Here is a 27,060-nt window from a genome sequence, read left to right as displayed (position 1 = left end):
AAACCTTCCAAAGGCATCTATAAGGCCCAAAGAATGTTTCAGTTCTGAAAGTGGAGCTCTCAAGCAGTGACATTATGCGCCTTTTCTTGCATACAAGTTCCACTCCTGTCCCCAGTCTGGCATTTTCTTACTGAGGCTGAGAGAGTGGTTAGTATGATAAAACTGGGGACATACTGATACCGCCATGTGCTGATCCAGTATCTTGTGGAGCCAAACTATGAATACCAGATACCATTTTATGAAACATTATTGGATTACAAGTACAGTGTACACAATATTAGAGCAACTGAATAGAAATAATACCAGATTTCAGTTACACAGACTCCTTCATTGAATACTTACATTTATTCTTATGCACCCTTAGAACTGCAAATTCTCATGACTTTTTGGACTGACAGGATAGAAAGGAATTCCATAGCAACTGATACCTGCGCATTTAACTGCTGATATCCAATGTGACCATTACCCAGTGTTACTGTAGTTTGATATTACAAGTTCTCAGATGTGTTGGGGAGGGGAGAGAAGAGAATACGTTCAATGAGGATCTCCAGTGTTTCAAGGGGTTGGGAGGAAATTGCTCAATGCGAGTCAAGATATGCAGATTGCCAAAAAGTCAAAATGGGCGTGGCATATACACTACCATTATACATTTTCTATTCAAAAAAGATGAGTGTCTCTTTTAGACAACATAAGGATAACCCACATAATTTGTTTTCTTTCATTTCATGCCAGCCGCACGGTTCGGTTTGCAAGGCACCACATCTTAGGAGAAAAAAAAGCATTGCAGCTTTATTGTGTCATTCGATTTCAGGGTACTCACTTAACTGGTATTGTAACGTTATCAGAGTTCCTTTGCAATGGTTTACATGATTGTGTCAGACATGTTAGACGCTGTTCCAGATCACTCAATTAGAGAGATTTTGGAACACGAATGTAGGTATACTTGAGTCTGGTTCAGCTCAGTCCAAAGGCAACATGGCCACCACCATTCTGGTCCCAAATACATTGTAACCCAGATCACCATTAAAGGTCTGTGGTAGCACTCCCTCAGTGAGTACGGCCTTGAAATTAACCTGTTGTTTTATACATTGCTTTTTGCACTAGGTATGGTGTTAAGACACAAGCTGTATTTCAACAAAGTTTGCAAAAGATTTGCATTTCCTATGATGCTGGCCTACTTTGGGCACCTACCATTGGTGCGAGCTCTTCAACGCCTTTTCCAAGTAACAATTTTTCCCAATATGGCTTCACTTAGCCATTGCTGCCAGCATCAAGCAAAAGCTAGTCCAGCTAAAATCCATATATGCTTCCTGCAGGATCTTTTCAATTTGTCAAGAAGCTTGGTATGTTCCTTGATTGGATAGACTGAAGCAATAAACAGTACATTTCAGGACTTGAATAATATTCTTCAAGGATAGCACCCCCCTCCCTCCCACCCAATGTCACAGGGAGCAGAGACTCTGATGCATTGAAACATGTAGGGTCACTGCTGAGATGTTAAAGATTTTAGAAGTCAGCCCATTAGAACTATTGGATTAATTTTCAGATTTTGCAATGTTAGGAAGCATTTTACTCCCAAAGTCCTCTGGTCTTAACCCCTGGGGAAGTGCAGTGGCTGAATCTCCCAGTTGTTGTTGTTGTGGGCAAGGAGTTCACCATTGCCGCCTTTATTTGGTTGCGGAGAAATGCATTCTGCTCCAGAAGCACCTCATTGTTGCCCATCAAATTTGACACCTGCTTTTTGAGTTCCTCATTCCGGTTTCGCAACATTAGGTTCTCTTCCTCCAGGTATCCTGAGTCAACTTGCCGTCGAGTTGTGAGATCATACTCGTACACTTCAAACTCAAACCCTTCCAACTTTCTCCTCTTCAAGCGGTGGTCATACTCATAACAATTGATACCACTGTCATCATCCAATCGGTTAGATCTACGCAATGGCTGAGAAAGTGGGGGGTCTCGTGACAGCCTGATATCATGTTCTGAATTGTCACGTTTGAAGTGCCGGAATCTACATTTTGAGCCTCTTTGACAGTCACCTTTAAGGTAGTCACGGCATACTGGAATCTCACCTTTATCAGCAGGTAAGTCAGAAACTGACAGACCGTAGGTTTCAGCCACCTTGGAGCGCAAGTGAAGGGGAAGCTCCCCTGTTTTTTTGTAGTATTCCTCATCCTCTCCTGTCCCGTGTATGAATGTGCACTTTGCACGGGTACAAACATTATTCATAAAGTAATGACAGAAGACAAACTCATTCTTTTTCACACCTAGGTCATGTACCTCATTTATGTCCGGGTGGAGGTACTTGCAGGTCTTGCCGCGATAGCAGACATTGCGCAGGTAGTCCCGGCAAACGTCTTCCTTGCTCTGGCCAGCCTCGTCTTTGCCATTGTTAACAACATTATTGTCTGCCATTTTTACCGATTATTTCTGCACTGCTCAACAAACAACTGCAAAAGAAGAATGAATCATGTCAGAGAAAAAGGGACCGACCACAAAGTAAGCGTGGGTCATCTTCGCTCCCCCCACAAAAAAATCACAATCAAAGGTGACTTAATCGAGGATACACAACGAGGAGTAGTTGACAAGTTTATCCCAGAGTGTGAAAGATCTCCCACAAATTGTAAGCACTCTTTTTATGTATATTAGTTGCCTTGTTTTGTAAAAGCGACAGCATTAAGAAAGGCATTTGTATGAGGCTTCAATGTCAATATTAGCCATTTTGTGTGCCGCCAAGTTGCGTCATCAGGGTGTGATCTCACTTCCCAGCTGTTGGTATAATTGAGCAGTGGGCTCCTGTATTCGACAAGAAAATTGTAGCAAAAATGTATATAGTGATACCCATGACCCTCAACTGACTTAAAAAACAGCCATTGAATCCTGTTCCTAGCCAAGGACCATTTTATTTGGATTTAGCTCCCACCTCCCAAGTGGGTGGTGAGACCCAGGAGACAGAAATTAAATAAGTTTTAAGCTCAATACTTTCATTTTTAAGATTGGGTTGGATTAGATGGAAAAACAATTCAAATAAAAACAAAAATAGCAGACTGAGGGAGAAAGTGGACAAAGAAAAGAAGGGGCTTAAAAATCAAAGACAGGCTGAGCAGAAATGTTTTTAAATAAATATTTTATTTTAAATTATTTAAGGCATTTATTTTTGTAAGTTAATAAAACTGACATTTAATTATCCTTATTGCAATATCAGGGTTTGGTTCAGCACAATATACAGGCTGAAAACTTAAAAGGATGTGGTTAGCCTAGGCAGCCTGAAGGTATTTAAAAAAGTTAAAACACTTCCCTGTGGACTAAAAGTGACACAATGCCCTATTTATATAGATGTATTTTGGATGGTGTTCCTTCCTGTTGAGCATGTTATTTCTCTTGAGTTTGGAGGATCAAGCCTCTGCACTACTTTATCAGCAGAATCAATACCATTCTTCAGTGCAGCAGCGAGGAGGCGCACTTAAGAAGTATGGAAAAGACTCACAGCTTAACCCTCAAACCAGGTCACAACACAGCACCCCAGAGAACAAACTATTAATAAAAGTCCGTTAAAGTTGCAATTTGAACTGTTTTCCCAGTTTGAGGTAACAGTATACACAGAAGCAACAATGCAGCAGAGATGGAAACTGCAAAACACACAAAAATAATTATAATGGAATCATTTGAACAAAGCCATCTAATTCTAGGTCCTGTGTCATTACCAATTTGATTTCCTTTCTCCCTCCCCCATGCACCATTTCCTCACAGAGAAGGATAGCTCTCATGCCTCTCGGTAAGGAAAACGCCTCAAAAAACATGGGACTAAATTCATTGTACAATGCACTGGCATTATATTTTCACCGACAGCATACCACCTCACAACTCCAAGGTAAGAGGTTCATGGCGTGTATGGTTGTCTAGATGCAGTGCCTCATAGATGAAAGTTATACCAATGCACTATGTCACTCAGTTATGAGGAGTTACTACAAATAATTGATGACAACTTTAAGACTTCCACTCAACCTTGGGGGTTCTTCTGGCAGTCAACAACTCTATGTTATCTCTGCAAGTTATTACAACAGAAGACCTACTCAATTGAATTATTGTCCTTTACCTATTATTATTTTTAAGACTAGTTATTTAATTTGTTAAAACTTTGTTGACCTGAGTGAATGATAAATGCCTGTCCGTGGAACTGGGAAAGCAGCAGGAGGTGTGGACCCCTTTCTGCAGGCGATCATTTCGATACACTGTGATCATGGTATTTCAAGTTGAAAAGTTGATTTTCTATTTATTTCTCCGTGAAAAAATGACATTATTATTATAATCTGACTCAAAGTGTGTAAAATATCACAATATACACAGAAGCAACAATATTCTCCTGTAACCTGGTTGGTGAAATAATTTGCCAAATCATGTGATATAACACCACTGAAAGAAAGAACTTGCATTTATATAGCGCTTTTCATGCTCTCAGGATGTCCCAAAGCACTTTACAGCCAATGGATTGCTTTTGAAGTCACTGTTGTTTTGTAGGCAAACACTGCAGCCAATTTGCGCACAGCAAAGTCTCAAACAGCAAATGAGATAAATGGCCAGATAATCTGTTTTTAGTGGTGTTTGATGAGGGATAAAGGTTGGCCACGACACTGGGATAACTCCCCCGTTCTTCAAATTATGCGATAGGGTCTTTTACACCTGCTTGAACAGGCAGATGGAGCCTCGGTTTAACATCTCATCCAAACAATGCCATTTCTGACAATGTAGCACTCCCTCAGTACTCACTGAAGTGTCAGACTAGATTATGTGCTCAAGCCCGAGAGTGGGGCTCAAACCCACAACCTTCTGACTCACGGGCCCACCATGTCACATGGTTTGATCACCTGCAGGGCCAGAACAACCCAGCAGCGAAGAAAAGTAGTGAAACAATAAGAAATCACCAAGGTTCTGTAAATTACCCAGACCAGCACCCTGTGGAACATGTAAGCAGGGCAGCAGCATATCTTATTGCAGATTATATTATATATGTGATAATCCAAGACAAATAGAAATAAATGCATAACATTCACATGGGAGAATTCACATTTAGTGACTTGATTTATTGCACATAAAAACCATGGGATAAATTCACAACCTCCTGTTCCAAGGAAGCACAGGTTCAAGAATCGGTACTACAGAGCTGCAGCCCTATCTCCAACCTGTGCTTCCTTTGAACGTGGTCCCCTGCTGAACTTACTCTCATATTTCAGTGCCAGTGGTGTAAATGTTTTGAGTGATCTGACCAGGCACATAATCACTCACTCAGAAATAACAAACAGTAAACTATCTTGTGAGGTCATTCAACCACTAACACCAAGGTATTGCTTTTAGTTTGCCAATAACTAGTGGATTAGCAAGCGTGTTTATAGAAGGGACTCCATCGCATAGCTGCCAGAATATGCCTATAATTATTCCATTTTTTTTTTGCGCATGACTTGTGCCATCCAGAACTAGCACTGCTCTTGCTCATAGCCGCTGCCACAGATCTGCTAGCTGCTTGCCAGGATATTGCTGTAATTATTCCATTTTTTTTGCGCATGGCTTGTGCTATCCAGAACTGGCACTGGTTTTGCTCAACCGCTGGCACAGATCTGTTCGTTGGTTGCTTGCCAGGATAGTGTTATAATTATTCCATTTTTTTTGCGCGCATGACTAGTGCTATCCAGAACTGGCACTGGTTTTGCTCATTGCCACCGCCACAGATCTGTCAGTTGTTTGCCATCAGAAAAAAAACATTGCATCCAGTATAAATAGCAGTACGATGGTGAAATAAAAGCCGCAGCTCCAAAAATTCAGCATTATGAAAATCCTCCTGAACTGCTCTTCCTGAAGGTTTCATACCAGTGAGAGTCTGAAAGTGTCTCATTATGCGTTAGATGCATATTTAAAGCCAGCACCTTTATCCTTGAAGTTAGCAACTGATATTCAAAGGCTGAAATGAGCATCATACAGCAAATAAAAAGCGACACTGAACAGCGGCAATCAACAGGGCGGGTAGTTTCTCATAACATTGGGAGCCAGGGTGAAGGCTTTTCATAACCAGAATCTGAAGAAACCCCACGAATACCATGCACAAGTGGAGATGAAGGCAGCAATCAGCAGCAGAAGAGCTGGCTAGAATTAGATGCATTTTCCTCCATTTGCTACGTTAGCGCAAAGATTTAGCGTGAGTGCAAGTGGGGATTCAAATGAGAGCATATGACAGATTGATCTCGCTCAAATGGGATGCCAAAAAATGAGACCACAGATTTGGTACACTGCTTTGGGGGTTATTAAGCACAAAGACACAATTCAACATTTGTATTATGTTCACTTGCATTGGAAATTGCATTTTGACAAAAGTCACTATAAAATTGAATGAAAATTTTGCAACTCCTTGAGATTATTAGTCAATGTCTATTACAGCATCAAGTATAGTTTTCAATTTAAATAATACTGAAAGGAACCCACCAGAGTCCGATGAGACAATGTCCCCTATGTTTTTATGGAAGGCAAAAAGCTGCAACTGGCCATAAAGGATCAGGTGTACTGAGAGAAAAACAAGATCAGAATTATTTGCAAGCTGCTGAGGTTTCAGCTTACCAAAGCTGGAAAGTAATTTTGTCTCAGGCTAGTCAGTATATGGAATATTTTAGCCCTATTTCAGTAACATGCCAAATACACATATAGTTATGTGTAATGCCTTGTGAGTTATGTTAGTAAGCATGCACAAATGGAAAGTTTACATGGTTATTTTGTTGTTAATAAATTGAGTGCGTGAAAGATAAAATCACATGAATTCGACTGAAGCCTACTGAAATCCTTAACTTACTGGGGTCATAATTTAGTGTTTTAGATACACAAATACAGCATGTGCACCTTCCTGCTTGCCTAGTATCAGAAGGAGCCAAGAGTCTGATAAAAAATTCCTCAGTAAGTTTGAAGTTTTGTTACTTTGGTGATAAACTAGTGCAAAAGAAATTCCAAGTGTTTGCCTATAGAATCAGCAGAAACAGGCCATTTGTCCCATCAAGTCTGCACCCACGTTTTTCTCCTCAAGCCACCTAGTCTACTCCACTTTCTTGCTCGTTCTCCAAACCCTTTAATATCTCACCAAGCTTAATCCCACTCTCCTACTTGCTCCCCATACCTTTTAATATTCCCCTTTTTTAAGCAACGATCTCATTTTCTTTTAAAATAATTTATGTAGCCTGCTTCAACAATAGACTGTGGCAGAAAATTCAACATTCTAACTACACTGAAATTTTTCAACCCCCTCTTTATTTCTGTGATTATCTTAACTTTGTACTCTCCTAGTCCAGTCATAATCTTGATGACCTCTTATCAGGTCATCCCATAATCTTCTCAACTTGTGAAAAACAGCTTTAACTTCTCATGTCTCTCTTGATAACCATATCTCCTCATCCCTGGTAACATTCTCGTGAATCTACGCTGCACCATTTCCATTGCTTTCATATCCTTCCTATAACAGATTGCCCATAACCGTACAGAATACTCCAGCTGCAGCCTGACTGAGGCCTTCTACAAGTTCAACATCACTCTCCGAACTCTGTACTTCAAGACATAAAGCAAGGACTCTGTTGCCTTTTAAGGCCTGATTCACTTGCACTGCCACCTTCAATCACCTGTGTGTCCACACATCAAGGTCTCATTGCGCCTCTACTTTCTTTAGAATTTTACTATTTACGGTGCATTTCCTTTCCCCTATTCTTAGTTTCAATATGTAATATTTCATATTTTTCTACACATCTACCACTTGTCTGCCCATCTTCTAGCCTATGTCCTCCTGTAGTCTTTCACCATCGGTTACTGGAGAGATGCAATTGGGAGAATTCTGCAGCACTTGAGGACAAGATAATGCTTCTGAAATTTGGTTGAAATACAGTGATGTGTTTTTAAAATGACTGGCGATATTAGAATTTGCAGAATCATAATCATTGTACTACTAAACACAAACTATCAAATTTGTAAAATATAAACCACATTTTCTTTTCAAGCAGAATGTGCTTAAGTCATACTATATTATTTTTAATGGCAAAGCAACACAGGATTCTAGAGATTCTAAGAACCTGCAGGACTCACCACATGTTGCCAGTATTCCTCATTCTGCGCCAGCTAGGCAAACCAGAATCAAAAAGCAAGGCGACCAGAATAACTAAAATAAAGGTTGAATGAGACATAAGCATATAAACCACTTGAACGCAGCCACAAAACTGAAAAATCCACTTACTTTTTTATTACAGAGTTCTGTGAACTGCTCTGGAGATGCTCCATTGGTCCTAATTTTTATAGTAATAAAAAGGCATGTTATACCACCTAGGTGTGTAACATACAGCATTAATAATCCATTTGAAACATATAGTATGGCACAATCCAGAACATAATCAAAGAAGTAACATTACCTATATTGTACGGTCGTTCTCATTCTTCAAATAAAAGTATCCTTCATGTAGCTCAGGAGTGAGTCCAGGTTACCTAAATGGACACAATCCCTTTGGACGTTTCACTTTGATGATGTTGCCCATGAGATTTTCCCTTCCAGTACCCTATAGTGACACCATTCATTTGATGCATACATTTTCCACAGCAAGCAGAACAAAGCATAATACATGATAGCACAATATTATTATGGCATTACTTTGTGTGGAAGCAAATACATGGTACATAATGATGGTTCGTTTTTATGGTATTTCAACAATAAGCGCTGTATGCATGAGGGGTGGCCATCATAAATACCTGATCACATTTCACAAAATACTTAGTGCAAGGAGACATTCTCGGTCAAAGTGAAAACAGTTTTGCAAGAGGGAAAATCCGAAGATGAAGAATTCAGCCCAACTGAACAGCAGCACTCTGTGCAACAATGAAAAAGAACGAGCACATTAGTAATGGGAAGACGGCGCCCTTATACAGTGCAGGAAAAGACCATCTCGTGCATGGTATTCCTGAAGGGGGTGCCAAAACCCTTAAAAAGGAGTATACACATAATCGTTTTCCTTGGCTGATAATCTGGACTTATTCCTACTGTATGCAATGATGCAGAATGTGACAAACTAGTCAAACTGTGCATCTGTCCTATGAACAATATCTAAAATAAGTTCCAATTAGAAAAAGGTATAGCTCAATAAAATGTAAACGTGCAGGATTTCTCTCTGTCACGAGAAGAAAAATCTGACCCACCAATGTATTGAAACTTTCCTTCCCAATCTACCCACAATAACGTGACAGGTGTTGAATGATTTTGTTCCAATTGACTACTTTAACAAAAGAACATAAGAAATAGGAGCAGGAGTAAGCCACCTGGCCCCTCGAGCCTGCTCTGCCATTCAATAAGATCATGGCTGATCTGATCATGGACTCAGCTCCACTTCCCTGCCCACTCCCCATAACCCTTTATTCCCTTATCGCTCAAAAATCTGTCCATCTCCACCTTAAATAGATTCAATGACCCGGCCTCCACAATTCTCTGGGGCAGAGAATTTCATAGATTTATAACCCTCAGAAGAAATTTCTCCAAATCTCAGTATTAAATAGGCAGCCCCTTATTCTAAGACTATGCCCCCTAGTTTTAGTTTCCCCTATGTGGAACTATCCTCTCTGCATCCACCTTGTTGAGCCCCCTCATTACCTTATAAGAACATAAGAAATAGGAGCAGGAGTAGGCCATACAGCCCCTCGAGCCTGCTCCGCCATTTAATGCGATCTTAGCTGATCCGATCATGGACTCAGGTCCACTTCCCTCCCCGCTCCCCATAACCCCTTATCGGTTAAGAAATTGTCCATCTCTGTCTTAAATTTATTCAATGTCCCAGCTTCCACAGCTCTGAGGCAGCAAATTCCACAAATTTACAACCCTCTGAGAAAAGAAATTCATCCTCAACTCAGTTTTAAATGAGCAGCCCCTTATTCTAAAGATTATGCCCCCTAGTTCTAGTCTCCCCCATCAGTGGAAACATCCTCTCTGTATCCACCTTATCAAACCCCCTCATAATCTTATACATTTCAATAACATCACCTGAATTCCAATGAGCAGAGGCCCAACCTCCGTAACACCTTTCCTCAAAAGTCAACCCCCTCATCTCCAGAATCAACCGAGTGAACTTTCTCTGAACTGCCTCCAAAGCAAGTATATCCTTTCGTAAATATGGAAACCAAAACTGCACGTAGTATTCCAGGTGTGGCCTCACCAATACACTGTAACTGTAGCAAGACTTCTCTGCTTTTATACTCCATCCCCTTTGCAATAAAGGCCAAGATTCCATTGGCCTTCCTGATCACTTGCTGTACCTGCATACTATCCTTGTGTTTCATGCACCAGGGCCCTCAGGTCCCACTGTACTGCAGCACTTTGCAATTTTTCTCCATTTAAATAATAACTTGCTCTTGGATTTTTTTCTGCCACAGTGCATGACCTCACACTTTCCAACATTATAGTCCATCTGCCAAATTTTTGCCCACCCACTGAGCCTGTCTATGTCCTTTTGCAGAATTTTTGTGTCCTCCTCACACATTGCTTTTCCTCCCATCTTTGTATCGTCAGCAAACTTGGCTACGTTACACTCGGTCCTTTCTTCCAAGTCGTTACTATAGATTGTAAATAGTTGGGGTCCCAACACTGATCCCTGCGGCACCCCACTAGTTACTGACAGCCAACCCAAGAATGAACCATTTATCCCAACTCTCTGTTTTCCGTTAGTTAGCCAATCCTCTATCCATGCTACTATATTACCCCCAACCCCGTGAACTTTTATCTTGTGCAGTAACCTTTTATGTGGCACCTTGTCAAATGCCTTCTGGAAGTCCAAATACACCACATTCACTGGTTCCCCAGGGCCTGACAGTCTGCATCCCAGAGTACTTAAGGAAGTGGCCCTAGAAATAGTGGATGCATTGGTGGTCATTTTCCAACATTCTATAGACTCTGGATCAGTTCCTATGGACTGGAGGATAGCTAATGTAACCCCACTTTTTTAAAAAATGAGGAAGAGAAAACAGGGAATTATAGACCGGTCAGCCTGACATCGGTGGTGGGGAAAATGTTGGAATCAATTATTAAAGATGGAATTAGCAGCGTAATAATTTGGAATAGCAGTGACAGGATCGGTCCAAGTCAGCATGGATTTATGAAAGGGAAATCATGCTTGACAAATCATCTAGAATTTTTTGAGGATGTAACTAGTTGAGTGGACAAGGGGGAGCCAGTGGATGTGGTGTATTTAGACTTTCAAAAGGCTTTTGACAAGGTCCCACACAAGAGATTGGTGTGCAAAATCAAAGCACATGGTATTGGGGGTAATGTACTGACGTGGATAGAGAACTGGTTGGCAGACAGGAAGCAGAGAGTCGGGAGAAACGGGTCCTTTTCAGAATGGCAGGCAGTGACTAGTGGGGTTCAGTGCTGGGACCCCAGCTACTTACAATATACATTAATGATTTAGACGAAGGAATTGAATGTAATATCTCCAAGTTTGCAGATGACACGAAGCTGGGTGGCAGTGTGAGCTGTGAGGAGGATGCTAAGAGGCTGCAGGGGGACTTGGACAGGTTAGGTGAGTGGGCAAATACATGGCAGATACAGTATAATGTGGATAAATGTGAGGTTATCCACTTTGGTGGTAAAAACAGGAAGGCAGATTATCTGAATGGTGACAGATTAGTAAAAGGGGAGGTGCAACGAGACCTGGGTGTCATGGTACATCAGTCATTGAAAGTAGGCATGCAGGTACAGCAGGCAGTGAAGGCGGCAAATGGCACGTTGGCCTTCATAGCGAGAGGATTTGAGTATAGGAACAGGGAGGTCTTACTACAATTGTACAGGGCCTTGGTGAGGCCTCACCTGGAATAGTGCGTGCCATTTTGGTCTCCTAATCTGAGGAAGATCATTCTTGCTATTGAGGGAGTGCAGCGAAGGTTCACCAGACTGATTCCAGGGATGGCAGGACTGACATATGAAGAAAGATTGGATTGACTAGGCCTATATTTAATGGAATTTAGAAGAATGAGAGGGGATCTCACAGAAACATCTAAAATTCTGACAGGTTAGATACAGGAAGAATGTTCCCGATGTTGGGGAAGTCGAGAACCAGGGGTCACAGTCTAAGGATAAGGGGTAAGCCATTTAGGACCGAGTTGAGGAGAAACTTCTGCAGTCAGAGAGTTGTGAGCATGTTGAATTCTCGACCACAGAAAGTTGTTGAGGCCAGTTCATTAGATATATTCAAAAGGGAGTTAGATGTGGCCCTTACGGTTAAAGGGATCAAGGGGTATGGAGAGAAAGCAGAAATGGGGTACTGAAGTGCATGATCAGCCATGATCATACTGAATGGTGGAGTAGGCTCAAAGGGCCGAATGGCCTACTCCTGCATCTATTTTCTATTTCTGTGTTTCTATCCACCCTGTTCGTTACATCCTCAAAGAATTCCAGCAAATTTGTCAAATATGACTTCCCCTTCATAAATCCATGCTGATTCTGCCTGACCGAATTATGCTTTTCCAAATGTCCTGCTACTGCTTCTTTAATAATGGACTCCAACATTTTCCCAACCACAGATGTTAGGCTAACTGGTCTAGTTTCCTGCTTTTTGTCAGCCCCCTTTTTTAAATAGGGGCGTTACATTTGCAGTTTTCCAATCTGCTGGAACCTCCCCAGAATCCAGGGAATTTTGGTAAATTACAACCAATGCATCCACAATCCCTGCCGCTACTTCTCTTAAGACCCTAGGATGCAAGCCATCAGGTTGAGGGGATTTATCCTCCTTTAGTCCCATTATCTTACTGAGTAACACCTCCTTTGTGATTGTGATTGCTCCTCCCCCGACTATAGCCCCTTGACTATCCACTGTTGGAATATTGTTTGTGCCCTCTACCGTAAAGACTGATACAAAATATTTGTTCAGAGTTTCTGCCATCTCCATGTTCCCCATCACTAATTCCCCGGATCGCTTTTCCTTTTTATATACCTATAGAAACTCTTGCTATCTGTTTTTATATTTCGTGCTAGTTTACTTTCAGTCTATCTTTCCTTTCTTAATCATTTTTTTAGTCATTCTTTGCTGGCTTTTAAAAGCTTCCCAATGTTCTGTTTTTCCATTAGTTTTGGCCACTTTGTATGCCCTTGTTTTTAATTGGATACCGTCCTTTATTTCTTTAGTTAGCCACAGATGGCTATCTTTTCTTTTACACCCTTTTCTTCTCGCTGGAATATATTTTGAGAGTTGTGAAATATCTCCTTAAATGTATGCCACTGTTCATCAACCGTCCTACACTTTAATCTATTTTCCCAGTCCACTTTAGCCAACTCTGCCCTCATACCTTCATAGTCACCTTTATTTAAGCTTAGTACGCTGGTTTGCGATCCAACTTTCTCACCCTCCATCTGAATTTGAAATTCAACCATGCTATGATCACTCATTCAAAGGGGATCCTTTACTAGGAGATAGTTTATTAATCCTGTCTCATTACAGATCCAAGATAGCCTGCCCCCTGGTTGGTTCCGTTACATACAGTTCAAGGAACCCGTCCCTTATGCACTCTATTACTCCGACCAACAGAGTTGCTACTGTTCGGGGCCTATAGACTACACTCACCAGTTTTAATAAGATCATCCCTCATTCTTCTGAACTCCAATGTGTATAGGCCCAATCGACTCAACCAATCCCGTCATCTCTGGAATCAACCGAGTGAACCTTCTCTGAACAGCCTCCAATGCAAGTATATCTTTCCTTAAATACGGAGACCAAAACTGTACGCAGTACTCTAGGTGTGGCCTCACCAATACCCTGTACAGTTGTAGCAGGACTTCTCTGCTTTTATACTCTATCCCCCTTGCAATAAAGGCCAACATTCCATTTGCCTTCCTGATTACTTGCTGTACCTGCATACTAACTTTTGGTGTTTCATGCACAAGGACCCCCAGGTCTTCCTATACTGCAGCACTTTGCAATTTTTCTCTATTTAAATTATAATTTGCTTTTCTATTATTTCTGCCAATGTGGATAACCTCCCATTTTCCCACATTATACTTCATCTGCCAAATTTTTGCCCACTCACTTAGCCTATCTATATGCCTTTGCAGATTTTGTGCGTCCTCCTCACAATTTGCTTTCCCACCCATCTTTGTATTGTCAGCAAACTTGGCTACATTACACTCGGTCCCTTCATCCAAGTCATTAATATAGATTGTAAATAGTTGAGGACCCAGCACCAATCCCTGCGGCACTCCACTAGTCACTGTTTGCCAACTGGAAAATGACCCATTTATTCTGACTCTGTTTGTTTGTTAGCCAATCCTCTATCCATGCTAATAATATATTACCCCCAACCCCGTGAGCTTTTATCTTGTGCAGTAACCTTTTATGTGGCACCTTATCGAATGCCTTCTGGAAATCCAAATACACCATATCCACTGGTTCCCCCTTATCCACCTTGCTCGTTACATCCTCAAAGAACTCCAGCAAATTTGTCAAACATGATTTCCCTTTCATAAAACCATTCTGACTCTGATTGATTTGGAAAAGCATGATTCAATGTCCCACTACTGCTTCCTTAATAATGGACTTCAGCATTTTCCCAACGACAGATGTTAGGCTAACTGGTCTATAGTTTCCTGCTTTTTGTCTGCCTCCTTTTTTAAATAGGGGCATTACATTTGCAGTTTTCCAATCCGCTGGGACCGCCCCAGAATCCAGGGAATTTTGGAAGATTACAACCAATGCATCCACGATCTCTGCAGCCACTTCTCTTAAGACCCTAAGATGTAAGCCATCAGGTCTAGGGGACTTGTCCGCCTTTTGTCCCATTATTTTACCTAGTACTACTTCATTAGTGACAGTGATTGTATTAAGTTCCTCCCTCCCTATAGCCCCTTGATTATCCACTATTGAGATGTTTTTAGTGTCTACTACCGTGAAGACCGATACAAAATATTTGTTCAAGGTCTCTGACATTTCCCTGTTCTCCATTATTAATTCCCCTGTGTCGTGCCTACAGCTTAACATACAAAGTGAAACCAGACCTAAAAATGTTATACACCTGTATTAAAAATACTTTTAAGATATAAATTGATATTCAAACCTATCTCAATTTGTGTGAAAAGTTTTCTTACAGTCTGGAATTTAAATTGCCAGAATGTAACTTCAGACACAATAGCAGCTCCCCAGTGAGTAAATGCATTGTATAGTATTGCACTAAGCTATACAGACTAGGAGGTAGATTTACCCCTGGCTTGTACAGTTAGTCAATCAATTAGACTGGTAGCGAGAGCACGATAACCATCAGGTAGCATGTGGGTGGGGCTGGGGTGTCAGCCAGAATTGCTCTGCATTAAATGGTCAAAAAGATGGATGAATCACTGCCAAACATAGTTCTCCGACCAAATACTGGGAAGTGTACAGGTTGATCTTTACTTCGAATTTTCCTTCCGAGACCGGGAACCACTGGAAAAGATTTGGCATCCAGATAGAAAAGCTGTGATTAGGACAGTTTTTGTGTTGCCACTACAGTACGAGCAGCCTCAACATATTAGAAAACCACTTCTACTTGAAGTGCTTCTGTACATAAAGGGGCATTAATTTAGAAATCTTAATTGTGTGGGCCTATGCATGAACCAAACTTCCATCATTTCATGGCACGTTATATTGGTACACCATCTCTTCCGATCTGATGCCTCATTCAAAATGATAGGCTTAGCAGAAGATAGTTTTTCCATTTGCTTTTGCAAGGTAACCCATCCTCTAATTTCCAACACTCGCCTCAGTTAAATACCAGTTTTTCCAAGACCTTAAACCCGCATTTGCAGTGAATCTCATATTCCAGGCCGTGTTACGAGCTAACTTGTCTTTCAGATCCCAGATACTAAAAGGTCGGCAATTTTTTAAAAATTCATTCATGTGGGCGTTGCTGGCAAGACCAGCATTTATTGCCCATCCCTAATTGCCCCTTGAGACGTGCACTGTAGTCTTCCAGTCTATGCAGGATTTTAAAAAAAATACTCCTAGGCTTTAGCTTCTATTTGTAAAAAGCACTACACAGTGCTCGAAAGGGTAGCAACATTAAAGACATTTCAAATGAGCAATTTCAATTAAAAATATTTACTGTCATCTTCAAGAAAGGTGACAAGTCCGACTGCAGTAACTACAGAGGAATGTCCCTGTTGTCGGCCACAGGGAAAGTCATTGCAAGAATCCTCCTGAATCGCCGCCTTCCTGTGGCTGAAGAGCTTCTCCCAGAGTCGCAATGCAGATTCCACCCACTAAGGGATCGTGCAGTAGATACAAGAGAAATGCAGGGAACAGCACCAACCCTGTACATGGCCTTCTTCGACCTCACAAAAGCCTTCGACACTGTCAACCGTGAGGGATTATGGAGCGTCCTCCTCAGATTCGGCTGTTCTCAAAAGTTTGTCACCATTCTCCGCCTGCTCCACGATGACATATAAGCCATGATCCTGACCAACGGATCCCCCACAGTCCCATTCCACTTTCAGACCAGGGTCAAGCAGGGCTGCGTCATCGCACCAATACTCTTCTCGATCTTCCTTGCTGCAATGCTCCCATCTCACCCTCGGCAAGCTCCCTGCATGGAGTGGAGCTAAATTACACGACAAACGGGAATCTGTTCAACCTCCACCGCCTCCAGTCCAGATCCAAGGTCGTCCCACCCTCCGTCATTGAACTACAGTACGCAGACAACATTTGTGTCTGCGCACATTTGGGAGGCCGAACTCCAAACCATTCAACACCTTCACTGAAGCGTACGAGAGCATGGGCTTTACACTAAAAATCTGTAAGACAAAGGTCCTCTACTAACCCGCCCCCGCCACACAGCACTGCCTCCCCGCTTATCAAAATCCACGACGAGGCCTTGGACAATGTGGACCATTTTCCATACCTCGGGAGCCTACTGTCGACAAGGGCAGACATTGACGACGAGGTCCAACACTGCCTTCAGTGTGCCAGTGCAGCCTTCGGTCGCCAGAGGGAGAGGGTGTTTGAAGACCAGGACCTCAAACCCGGCACCAAGCTCATGGTCTACAGAGCAGTGGTGATATCCGCCCTTCTATATGGCTCAGAGACATGGACTATGTACAGCAGACACCTCAAAACACTGGAGAAGTACCACCAACGCTGCCTCCGCAAGATCCTGCCAATCCTGTCAGGCCAATATAAGAACATAAGAATTAGGAACAGGAGTAGGCCATCTAGCCCCTCGAGCCTGCTCCGCCATTCAATAAGATCATGGCTGATCTGGTCGTGGACTCAGTTCCACTTACCCGCCCTCTCCCAGTAACCCTTAATTCCCTTATTGGTTAAAAATCTATCTATCTTTGACTTGAAAACATTCAATGAGCTAGCCTCAACTGCTTCCTTGCGCAGAGAATTCCACAGATTCACAACCCTCTGGGAGAAGAAATTATTTCTCAACTCGGTTTTAAATTGGCTCCTCCGTATTTTGAGGTTGTGCCCTAGTTCTAGTCTCCCTTACCAGTGGAAACAACCTCTCTGCCTCTATCTTGTCTATCCCCTTCATTATTTTAAATGTTTCTATAAGATCACCCCTCATCCTTCTGAACTCCAACGAGTAAAGACCCAGTCTACTCAATTTATCATCATAAGGTAACCCCCTCATTTCTGGAATCAGCCTAGTGAATCGTCTCTGTACCCCTTCCAAAGCTAGTTTATCCTTCCTTAAGTAAGGTGACCAAAACTGCACGCAGTACTCCAGGTGCGGCCTCACCGATACCGTTTACAGTTGCAGCAAGACCTCCCTGCTTTTGTACTCCATCCCTCTCGCAATGAAGGCCAACATTCCATTCGCCTTCCTGATTACCTGCTGCACCTGCACACTAACCTTTTGGGATCCCCAGGTCCCTCTGCACCGCAGCATGTTGTAATTTCTCCCCATTCAAATAATATTCCCTTTTACTGTTTTTTTCCCCCCCCCCCCCAAGGTGGATGACCTCACACTTTCCGACATTGTATTCCATCTGCCAAACCTTAGCCCATTCGCTTAACCTATCCAAATCTCCTTGCAGTCTCTCAGTCCTCTACACAACCCGCTTTCCCACTAATCTTTGTGTCATCTGCAAATTTTGTTACACTACACTCTGTCCCCTCTTCCAGGTCATCTATGTATATTGTAAACAGTTGTGGTCCCAGCACTGATCCCTGTGGCACACCACTAACCACTGATTTCCAACCGGAAAAGGACCCATTTATCCCGACTCTCTGCTTTCTGTTCGCCAGCCAATTCTCTATCCATGCTAATACATTTCCTCTGACTCCGCGTACCTTTATCTTCTGCAGTAACCTTTTGTGTGGCACCTTATCGAATGCCTTTTGGAAATTTAAATACACCACATCCATCGGTACACCTCTATCCACCATGCTCGTTATATCCTCAAAGAATTCCAGTAAGTTAGTTAAACATGATTTCCCCTTCATGAATCCATGCTGCGTCTGCTTGATTGCACTATTCCTATCTAGATGTGCCGCTATTTCTTCCTTAATGATAGTTTCAAGCATTTTCCCCACTACAGATGTTAAACTAACCGGCCGATAGTTACCTGCCTTTTGCCTGCCCCCCATTTTAAACAGAGGCGTTACATTAGCTGCTTTCCAATCCGCTGGTACCTCCCCAGAGTCCAGAGAATTTTGGTAGATTATAACGAATGCATCTGCTATAACTTCCGCCACCTCTTTTAATACCCTGGGATGCATTTCATCAGGACCAGGGAACTTGTCTACCTTCAGTCCCATTAGCCTGTCCAGCGCTACCCCCCTAGTGATAGTGATTGTCTCAAGGTCCTCCCTTCCCACATTCCTGTGGCCTGCAAATTTTGGCATGGTTTTTGTGTCTTCCACTATGAAGACGGAAGCAAAATAATTGTTTAAGGTCTCAGCCATTTCCACATTTCCCATTATTAAATCCCCCTTTTCATCTTCTAAGGGACCAACATTTACTTTAGTCACTCTTTTCCGTTTTATATATCTGTAAAAGCTTTTACTATCTGTTTTTATGTTTTGCGCAAGTTTACTTCGTAATCTATCTTCCCTTTCTTTATTGCTTTTTTAGTCATTCTTTGCTGTTGCTTAAAATCTTCCCAATCCTCTAGTTTCCCACTAACCTTGGCCACCTTATATGCATTGGTCTTTGATTTGATACTTTCCTTTATTTCCTTGGTTATCCACGGCTGGTTATCCCTTCTCTTGCCGCCCTTCTTTTTCCACTGGAATGTATTTTTGTTGCGCACTACGAAAGAGCTCCTTAAAAGTCCTCCACTGTTCCTCAATTGTGCCACCGTTTAGTCCTTGTTTCCAGTCTACTTTAGCCAACTCTGCCCTCATCCCACTGTAGTCCCCTTTGTTTAAGCATAGTACGCTCGTTTCTGACACAACTTCCTCATCCTCAATCTGTATTACAAATTCAACCATATTGTGATCACTCATTCCTAGAGGATCTTTTACGAGGAGATCGTTTATTTTTCCTGTCTCATTACACAGGACCAGATCTAAGATGGCTTGCTCCCTTGTAGGTTCTGTTACATACTGTTCTAAGAAACAATCCTGTATGCATTCTATGAATTCCTCCTCCAGGCTACCCCGTGCGATTTGATTTGACCAATCGATATGTAGGTTAAAATCCCCCATGACTACTGCCGTTCCTTTTTCACATGCCTCCATTATTCCCTTGATTATTGCCCGCCCCACCGTGAAGTTAGTATTTGGGGGCCTATAAACTACGCCGACCAATGACTTTTCCCCCTTACTATCTCTAATCTCCACCCACAATGATTCAACATTTTGTTCATTAGAGCCAATATCATCCCTCACAACTGCCCTGATATCATCTTTTATTAACAGAGCTACCCCACCTCCTTTCCCTTCTTGCCTATCTTTCTGAACCGTCAGATACCCCTGTATGTTTAATTCCCAGTCTTGGCCACCCTGCAACCATGTTTCTGTAATGGCCACCAAATCATACCCATTTGTAATGATTTGTGCCGTCAACTCATTTAATTTATTTCGAATGCTGCGTGCATTTAGGTAGTGTTTTCATCCTAGTTTTTAAACCATGATTTTTAGTTTTGACCCCTCCTGCAGCCCTTTTATATTCAGTGGCCCTTTTTGATTCTTGCCTTTGGTTTCTCTGCTCTCCACTTTTACTCATCTCTTTTCTGTCTTTTGTTTTTGTCTCCTTTTTGTTTCCCTCTGTCTCCCTGTATTAGTTCCCAGCATCGAAGCACTGACCACGCCCGATCAGCTCCGATGGACGGGCCAAATCGCCCGCATGCCCGAGACGAGACTCCCAAAACAAGCGCTCTACTCGGAGCTCCGACACGGCAAACGAGCCCCAGGTGGGCAGAAGAAACGCTGCAAGGATACCCTCAAAGCCTCCTTGAAAAAAATCTAACATCCCCACCGACACTTGAGAATCCCTGGCCCAAGACCGCCAGGGAAGCATCCGGGAAGGCGCTGAGCACAGAGTCTCTTCACCGAGAGCAAGCTGAAGCCAAGCGTCGACAGCGGAAGGAGCGCGTGGCAACCCAGGCACCCCACCCACCTGTTCCTTCAACCACCGTCTGCCCCACCTGTGACAGAGACTGTAGGTCCCGCATTGGACTCTTCAGGTCACCTGAGAACTTTTCTAGCGTGGAAGCAAGTCATCCTCGACTCCGAGGGACTGCCTATGATAATGATGATGACACCCCTTATCCAAACACCGTTTAACTGAACTGGCTGGACCTCGCAGCATACCCTGCTTATATAACTGCTGAGCTGAATATCATATGACATTAGAATTATCTGAATTATTCACTTTTATAACCATGGTATTTTCTAAACCTAGATAAACCCATGTCCCACAGTATACATGCTGAAGGCCCAGAAAAGTCTGTTGGGTGGATGGAGAAAGAATAATTTCTGTTCAAGTTTGTTGCAGCAGCTTTATGACCCGTCATTTTAGGTTTCCTTCCCTGCCGTAGCTGCTCAGTGATGCAAGTTATGAAGAAGAGTTGAGAGGTGGTAAAAGATATGGTTCAAGAGGGTGATTATGAGGATTTTGAAAATGGGGAGAGATGTAGCAAAGTGGTGATACAGACTTCCAAGAGTGCAGGACAGTGACTGGAAGATTCTGCCACCAATGATGGAAAGGATGAGGGGCGGAGGAAAACGTAGTCGGCCACAAGATCCTGTCAGAAGAATGGAGGATGTGGGTCGTGACAGAGCCGTAGGTGATTTAAGAGTGTGACAAATAGGATGTGGACAGCAAAACTGCAGTTCATGTAGAGTGGTGCTTGGGAGGGTAACAGCGACATTTCCACAAAACTTCCCTTCCTGGCCCCACACTAGTTGACATTTCAACTGGTTCCCTCTCTTCAGATACTGTCTCCCTCCTTTTTAAAACTGTTGTCATCACCCCCACCCACCTCAAAAAAACTATCCTCAATCTATGCCCTTGAAAACTACCACCTGGCCATTCTCTCCAAACTCCTTGAATGTGTTGTCACCTTCCAAATCAGTGCCCATTTCCACTGCAAGTCTACCCGAATCATTTCAAAATGGTCTTGACCACTCCCACAGCACCGAAATGGCCCCAACCAGTTACAAACAACATTCTCTGGCTGATCGTTGGTGTATTATCCCTCCTCATCCTCTGATAATCAACCATACCATGCTTCTCCAACGCTGCTCTGTTGTCCAGTTTGGTGGGATTGCCCTGCTTAGTTCTGCTCTTACCTATCTACATTAGTCAGAGCATCTACAGAATAATCTCCACCCCCCCCACCCCCACCACTGTTCGCAGACTCAGCATCCAATTCAACCCGAGCTGAGCCTCTGACCTCATATGCTCTCCATCACAATGACCAACTTACACCTCCACAAGCTCGCCCATCTCTGCTTCTCCCTTGGCCCATCTGCCACTGAAACCTTCATCCATACCTCGCCATCTTCGGACTCCTTATTCCAGTACTCTCCTGGTTGGTTTCCCATCCTCCACGCTCAGTAAGCCAGTTTATCCAAAACTCTTACTTCCTGCTTCCTATCCCTCACCAAATCCTAGTTGACCTATTTTTTTTTAAAATTACATCTGTGAAGTGCTATGCAACATTTTTCGAAGTTAAAGGCACTCTATAAATGCAAGTTGTTGTTGAGACTGTTGGAGTGTACTCCCTCCATGTTTTATCGTGCTAACTAATGGGGTGGACTCTCTTCCTACACTCTCTCCCCAAGCTTAATCACCACACTAGTACACTATCAAATATCAACACACACTACTACTACTACTAGGCAGGCCCTCGTGACAAGGATGACGCTCTTCACATCAAAAAAAGATGGGCTCACAGGTGTTAGAATGAGTTACATCTTAAAGGGTGGAAGATGCCTGTGCGTGGAATTTTTAACATGTGGTGACCGTTGCACACCAGCCACCACACGAGGTTGACAGAGCTAAGTCTTTGTCCCATGGCAAGGATTAACCAAGACGACTGGAGACCCAAGCTCTGTTGCGCCTCCCCTGGGCCCCGACCCCGCTGCGCCGCTCCTGGGACACGACCTCTCCACCGTTACATGCTGCGCTGCTCCTGGGACACGGCCCCACTGCTGTTAAATGCTGCGTCGCTCCTGAGTCACGGCCCCGCCACTGTTAAATGCCCAGTAAGGAGCGGCGTTCGAGCCCAGCGAGGGGCAGCGCAGCAACACACAGACTGCACTTTGTTTGAACACAAAAACTGTTTTGCGTGCTATGTCTCTATCTATAAACAAGGACTTATCTTTCGGAAAGCCTTGGTGGCTTCTCCAACTTACCACACGAGCACCTACTAGCAATGCCAAGACATGATCAGTATGAATGGAGATGCTAAAATTGGTACCAGGAAACATGCAATAGTCCTTGCAAAATTGGTATTAGTAGAAAGAAAAAGCATCAGAAGTACGCTAAGTTAGAATGTTGCAGATTCTGCAGAAAATAAAGTTAATTGTGTTGCTGCGCATGAGAACCTTTGCAGTTGGAAATAAACTGAGCTCTTCACAATTGAAAATATGTCGAGGAAACAATTGAGGCCCACCAAGAAAGTAAGTGCAAGATAAAGCAGTTTGTGCAAGAGATGTGAAAAAATGACTATGTAGTGACAATCGAGGCTATTCAGACAAAAGCATCCAAGGGCTGGAGGAGGTTGCAGAGAGGATGGGAAAGGCCATGAAGGATTTGTAAACAAGGGGTGATAAGTGAGTGGCACATGGTATGGAATAGAATGCAAGCTGCAGAGTTTTGGAAGAGTTTATGCAAGGACCTCAAAAGGCTGGCAAGGAGAGAATTGGTGAAATCGAGTCCAAAGATAATGAAAGTGCAGACAAGGCCATGGGGAGAGAAAGAGTTAAGGGTAGAGGTGGGCAAAGTTGTGGAGGTGGAAATAAACAGCCATGGTGATGCATACTATATAGCTAAAGCTCATGGTCAAAACAGGCTACAGACATTATGCATCTTATAGTTCAACTTAAGCTTGCAGCTGGAGAGGGGAATGAAGTCTTTGGTGGGCACTAAATAAGTTGGCATTGATCTTCCCAATTTTAAATTGGAGACGGTTTAGGCTCATGCATGACTAGATGTCAGACAAGCAGTCCCACAACACAGAAGTGGTTTTCAAGTCAATGGTGGTGGCGGAAAGGTAGAGTGGGGTGCCATCAGCACACATATGGAACCTGAACCCATGCTTATGGAAGGGTAATATGTAAACAAGAAAAACAAGGAACATCAGAGTTTGAGAAGGACAAGAAGTGATAATATTAGCAATGTAACTATTTGCACTGCACTTTTTTTTTGACAGACATGGGTCTGTCAAGCTCTGCACCCCACCCACCCCCCCCAAATCATTCCCTCCACGTGGTGCCGAGGAGTAGGACTTGAGGCACCGACTCTCTTCGCCCGCTCAGGCCCCAGCCCTCTCCTCTCTCCCCCACCCACCTCCTCCCCTCCCCCCCCCAACTGGCCTGGGGCTGAGAGCGGCCGGCGTGGGATCGAGAGGGTCTGTGGGTAGTGCCGGCACAGCAAGCAGAGAAGCGGCAGAGGGTGAGAGAGCAACGGGGGGTGGGGATGGGGGTGGGAGGAGAGAGAGAGAAGCTGGGGGGGGGTGGGGGGAAATCAGAGGAGAGGGGAAACTTAAGGAAGAGGGATCACGTTCTTCCAACCCCCTACAAGGGACATCGTTGGAGTGGATGATATCCAGAAATCACGACCTCCCAATAAACCTGTTAACAATCCGTACGCAATGCCTGCCCCATCTATGGTGGGATGGGGGGGAAGGGAAGGTGCACTTGCGCTGGGATAAGGCACTTTGGCTGGGAGAGGGATGTACATGGACTGGGGTAAGGCACTTTGGCTGGGAGAGGGATGTACTTGGACTGGGGTCGGGCACTTTGGCTGGGGGAGGCATGTACTTGGACTGGGGTAATGCACTTTGGCTGGCCCTTGCTGTCTTCTGGGGAGCTCTGTCCTCTGTCACTTAAGGAAGTCAAAGTGGATCGAGTTACAATTTGCAAAGTCAGTGAGACCTTGGGATGGGCAGTTCCAGTTACACATTCCAGTGAAACTTCAGGGTGTGGCTTCTCCTCCAAGGGGACCAATCAGAAACAAAGGGTGGAGCATGGCAGCCATTTTTGCAGTACAAATAAGCACGTCCTAATGTTAAGACACAAGGGATGTTGTTATTGACTTTGAACAGCTGTGAGGACAAAAGCTGGACTGAAAGGATTCAATTTGTGAATTGTGGGAGGGGTAAGTGTGAAGCTAAGTGGCAGCGATGCATTCAAGGACCTTGGAGAGGAAAGGGAAACTAGCTATGCAGCAGTAGCTTGAGAGGACATAAAGGAACAGTGCCTATACAAAAGGGAACCATCAACATTGCCAGTGAGCACTGGGGCAAGGAAAGTAGTTGGAGTGATCAGGGGTTGGGTGGGGAGGAAATCAAGAAAGCAAGGGGTGGATCTGACAAGGGGGAAACAATCAAAGAGTGATCAAGTTAGAGTCATCAGTTAATGGAACACCAGGACTCAGAACTACATCATAAAGCTATGTAAATGGCATGATTGCTATATCTTAAACCTAATGGTCAATACAAAAACAATTCTCATATCATATGCTATGTTGAGCAGCATCATAGTGCATGCAAAAGACAGCCTCTACTACAGTATTTCCATTTGAACAGGCAATGAAAAATAGCCATTTAGTCATGCTGCCAGTCATGCCAGATGGCTGGAAGCTACCTGCCATTTGAAATAATGAAATGAAAAACACTTTTACCCAAGGATAAAATTCCACCTGACATACATATATGGTCCGGGGGTGGGGGGGGGGGGGGGTGGCAGGGATGAAATTGAAATCCAGGCACTGTGGAATGGATGCTTTCTGGGGTTATTTAAACCTACCTGTTTAGGAGCTAATTCATCGATGCAAAACTGTCACGGTCTCACCAGGAGGGACCACTAGGCAACTGAAAAGTCATGAATGTGGCATTAAATAAAACGTTGAAGCATGTTTTGCAAAACAAGTACCATAACTGGCTTTACGTGTGAAATAACACGGACACCAAAAAAACCAACTGAAGAAACCTGCACAGCTTCAGATAATTGGATGTGTGGCAACAGGCTAAACCAAAATCATTTAAACAGGGATTTAAATGTTGCTGTATCCCCAATAACATGGATGGAAGTGAGGATTCTCTGCTTGATTCTAGCGAGTAACTCAAGACGCCGTCTCCAATTAATATGGCCATAACTGTAGCTTGCTTTTCCTTTCTGGTAAAGTAGAACCCTAGTACAAAAAAATCTGGCTACATGTACATGGGTACATTTCTCCCTCTCAGTAGCAGGACTGCATTTTGATTTTTCCCTGACAGCTGTAATGAATCATTAAAAGTTATGTTTGAAACTGCAAATGTGTTCTGCAGGATTTAATATTTTCATGAGATTTTCATTAGGGGGTGGGGTGCAGCCTATATGCACATCAATTTAGTAAATCTATAACTTTTGGGTATATATATCACGAGGCAGGGCTGTAGTCCATTGTACTCTAATAAATACAAACATTTATTTACAGATGTACTGCCATGAGATATTTCCTTAAAAGTGACCAAACACTTCATTATCACAAAGAACTGACCAGAAAAAATACATTTCAAAGGCCATTAATTTAATTATCCAATTGTAGTGAACAAAACACCATTATTTATTATTTTATGAATTAACGTCACGGTTTGTTTTTCCAATGAGCCTGGGCGATTGCAGCACCAGCCTTTCCACTTTACATACTGTACGAGGAATCTCTCAAAAGTGCTTCCAGGCCTTTTATGTCTGAACTTCCTGCGACAAATTAAAGTGACCCCCAGCCAAACTAATCCACACTGTGTGTCTGCAAAAAAAATCTTAGAATAATCCCAGAGCCTGAAACGTTAACATTAACAAACCAGAGATGGGATTACCAACACAGCTCAGCTCCTTCCCTCGTAGCTCCAACACAAAGAGGCTCAATGGAGGTCCTCCCAGTCAAGGGTAACTTCACATGGGCACTAACAAGCTCCTTCCAACCAAAAGGAACTGTTAAATTATTGGTGAGATGATTTTAAAACCTTATATTTTATGCAGAGTATGTAATTTCTTTATCTTTTCAAAAACAATAAAACATTATGCAGCTAAATAGAAGCACCAAGATTTAAGTAAATTTTGAAGTTAAAAGTTAAAAACTCAATTTTCTTCCCTCCTCTTCTGAAGATGATTCATTGGGGGTGGTTCGATGAGCAGGGATCACCCTCCAATATTTCACCTAGGTTTTAGACCCATCAATTTTTTTGAATGGTGTTTCTGGTGCTTTCTAAAAGTGAAAACTTGAGGACAAAGTCAATTACCTCCCCCCTCCCATTTCTTTAAAAAAGAGAAACTACAGTAAAGGGGCCAAGACCCAACTGGAAATGCCAGCGAGGTCAAAAAGAAAAATAGAGCTAAATAAGGCGGCAGTGATGAGTACTAAGTTTGGTTTAAAAAGTCTGAAAATTGT

At 43.0% G+C, this 27,060-nt stretch overlaps 1 protein-coding gene across 5 annotated transcripts; it reads right to left on the bottom strand.

Annotated features, from left to right (window-relative positions):
• Positions 1–1,442: 1,442 nt before the first annotated feature.
• LOC139240974 (zinc finger CCCH domain-containing protein 10-like) lies at positions 1,443–26,607 on the bottom strand. Of its 5 annotated transcripts, XM_070869598.1 has the most exons (5): positions 8,755–9,364; positions 8,421–8,564; positions 8,249–8,297; positions 6,469–6,546; positions 1,443–2,447 (listed from the first exon to the last, which is right to left on the bottom strand). In XM_070869598.1, the coding sequence occupies exon 5, from the start codon at positions 2,410–2,412 to the stop codon at positions 1,570–1,572; it is 843 nt and encodes a 280-aa protein (XP_070725699.1). In that variant the 5' UTR covers positions 2,413–2,447; positions 6,469–6,546; positions 8,249–8,297; positions 8,421–8,564; positions 8,755–9,364; the 3' UTR covers positions 1,443–1,569. The 5 variants fall into 5 exon arrangements, with proteins under 5 accessions (XP_070725699.1, XP_070725700.1, XP_070725698.1 ...); XM_070869599.1 differs by lacking the exons at positions 8,421–8,564; positions 8,755–9,364 and adding an exon at positions 25,437–26,607; XM_070869597.1 differs by having other exon boundaries at positions 8,101–8,297; positions 8,421–9,364.
• Between the last annotated feature and the right edge of the window lie 453 nt (positions 26,608–27,060).

The sequence above is a fragment of the Pristiophorus japonicus genome, chromosome X, assembly GCF_044704955.1.
Source record: "Pristiophorus japonicus isolate sPriJap1 chromosome X, sPriJap1.hap1, whole genome shotgun sequence".
Taxonomy (NCBI): Eukaryota; Metazoa; Chordata; class Chondrichthyes; family Pristiophoridae; genus Pristiophorus; species Pristiophorus japonicus.
This window is presented reverse-complemented; position numbering and strand designations above follow the sequence as displayed.

Coding starts and splice junctions, on each gene's coding strand:
- LOC139240974 (XM_070869599.1), bottom strand. CDS start 2,412: ATGGCAGACAATAATGTTGTTAACAATGGCAAAGACGAGGCTGGCCAG.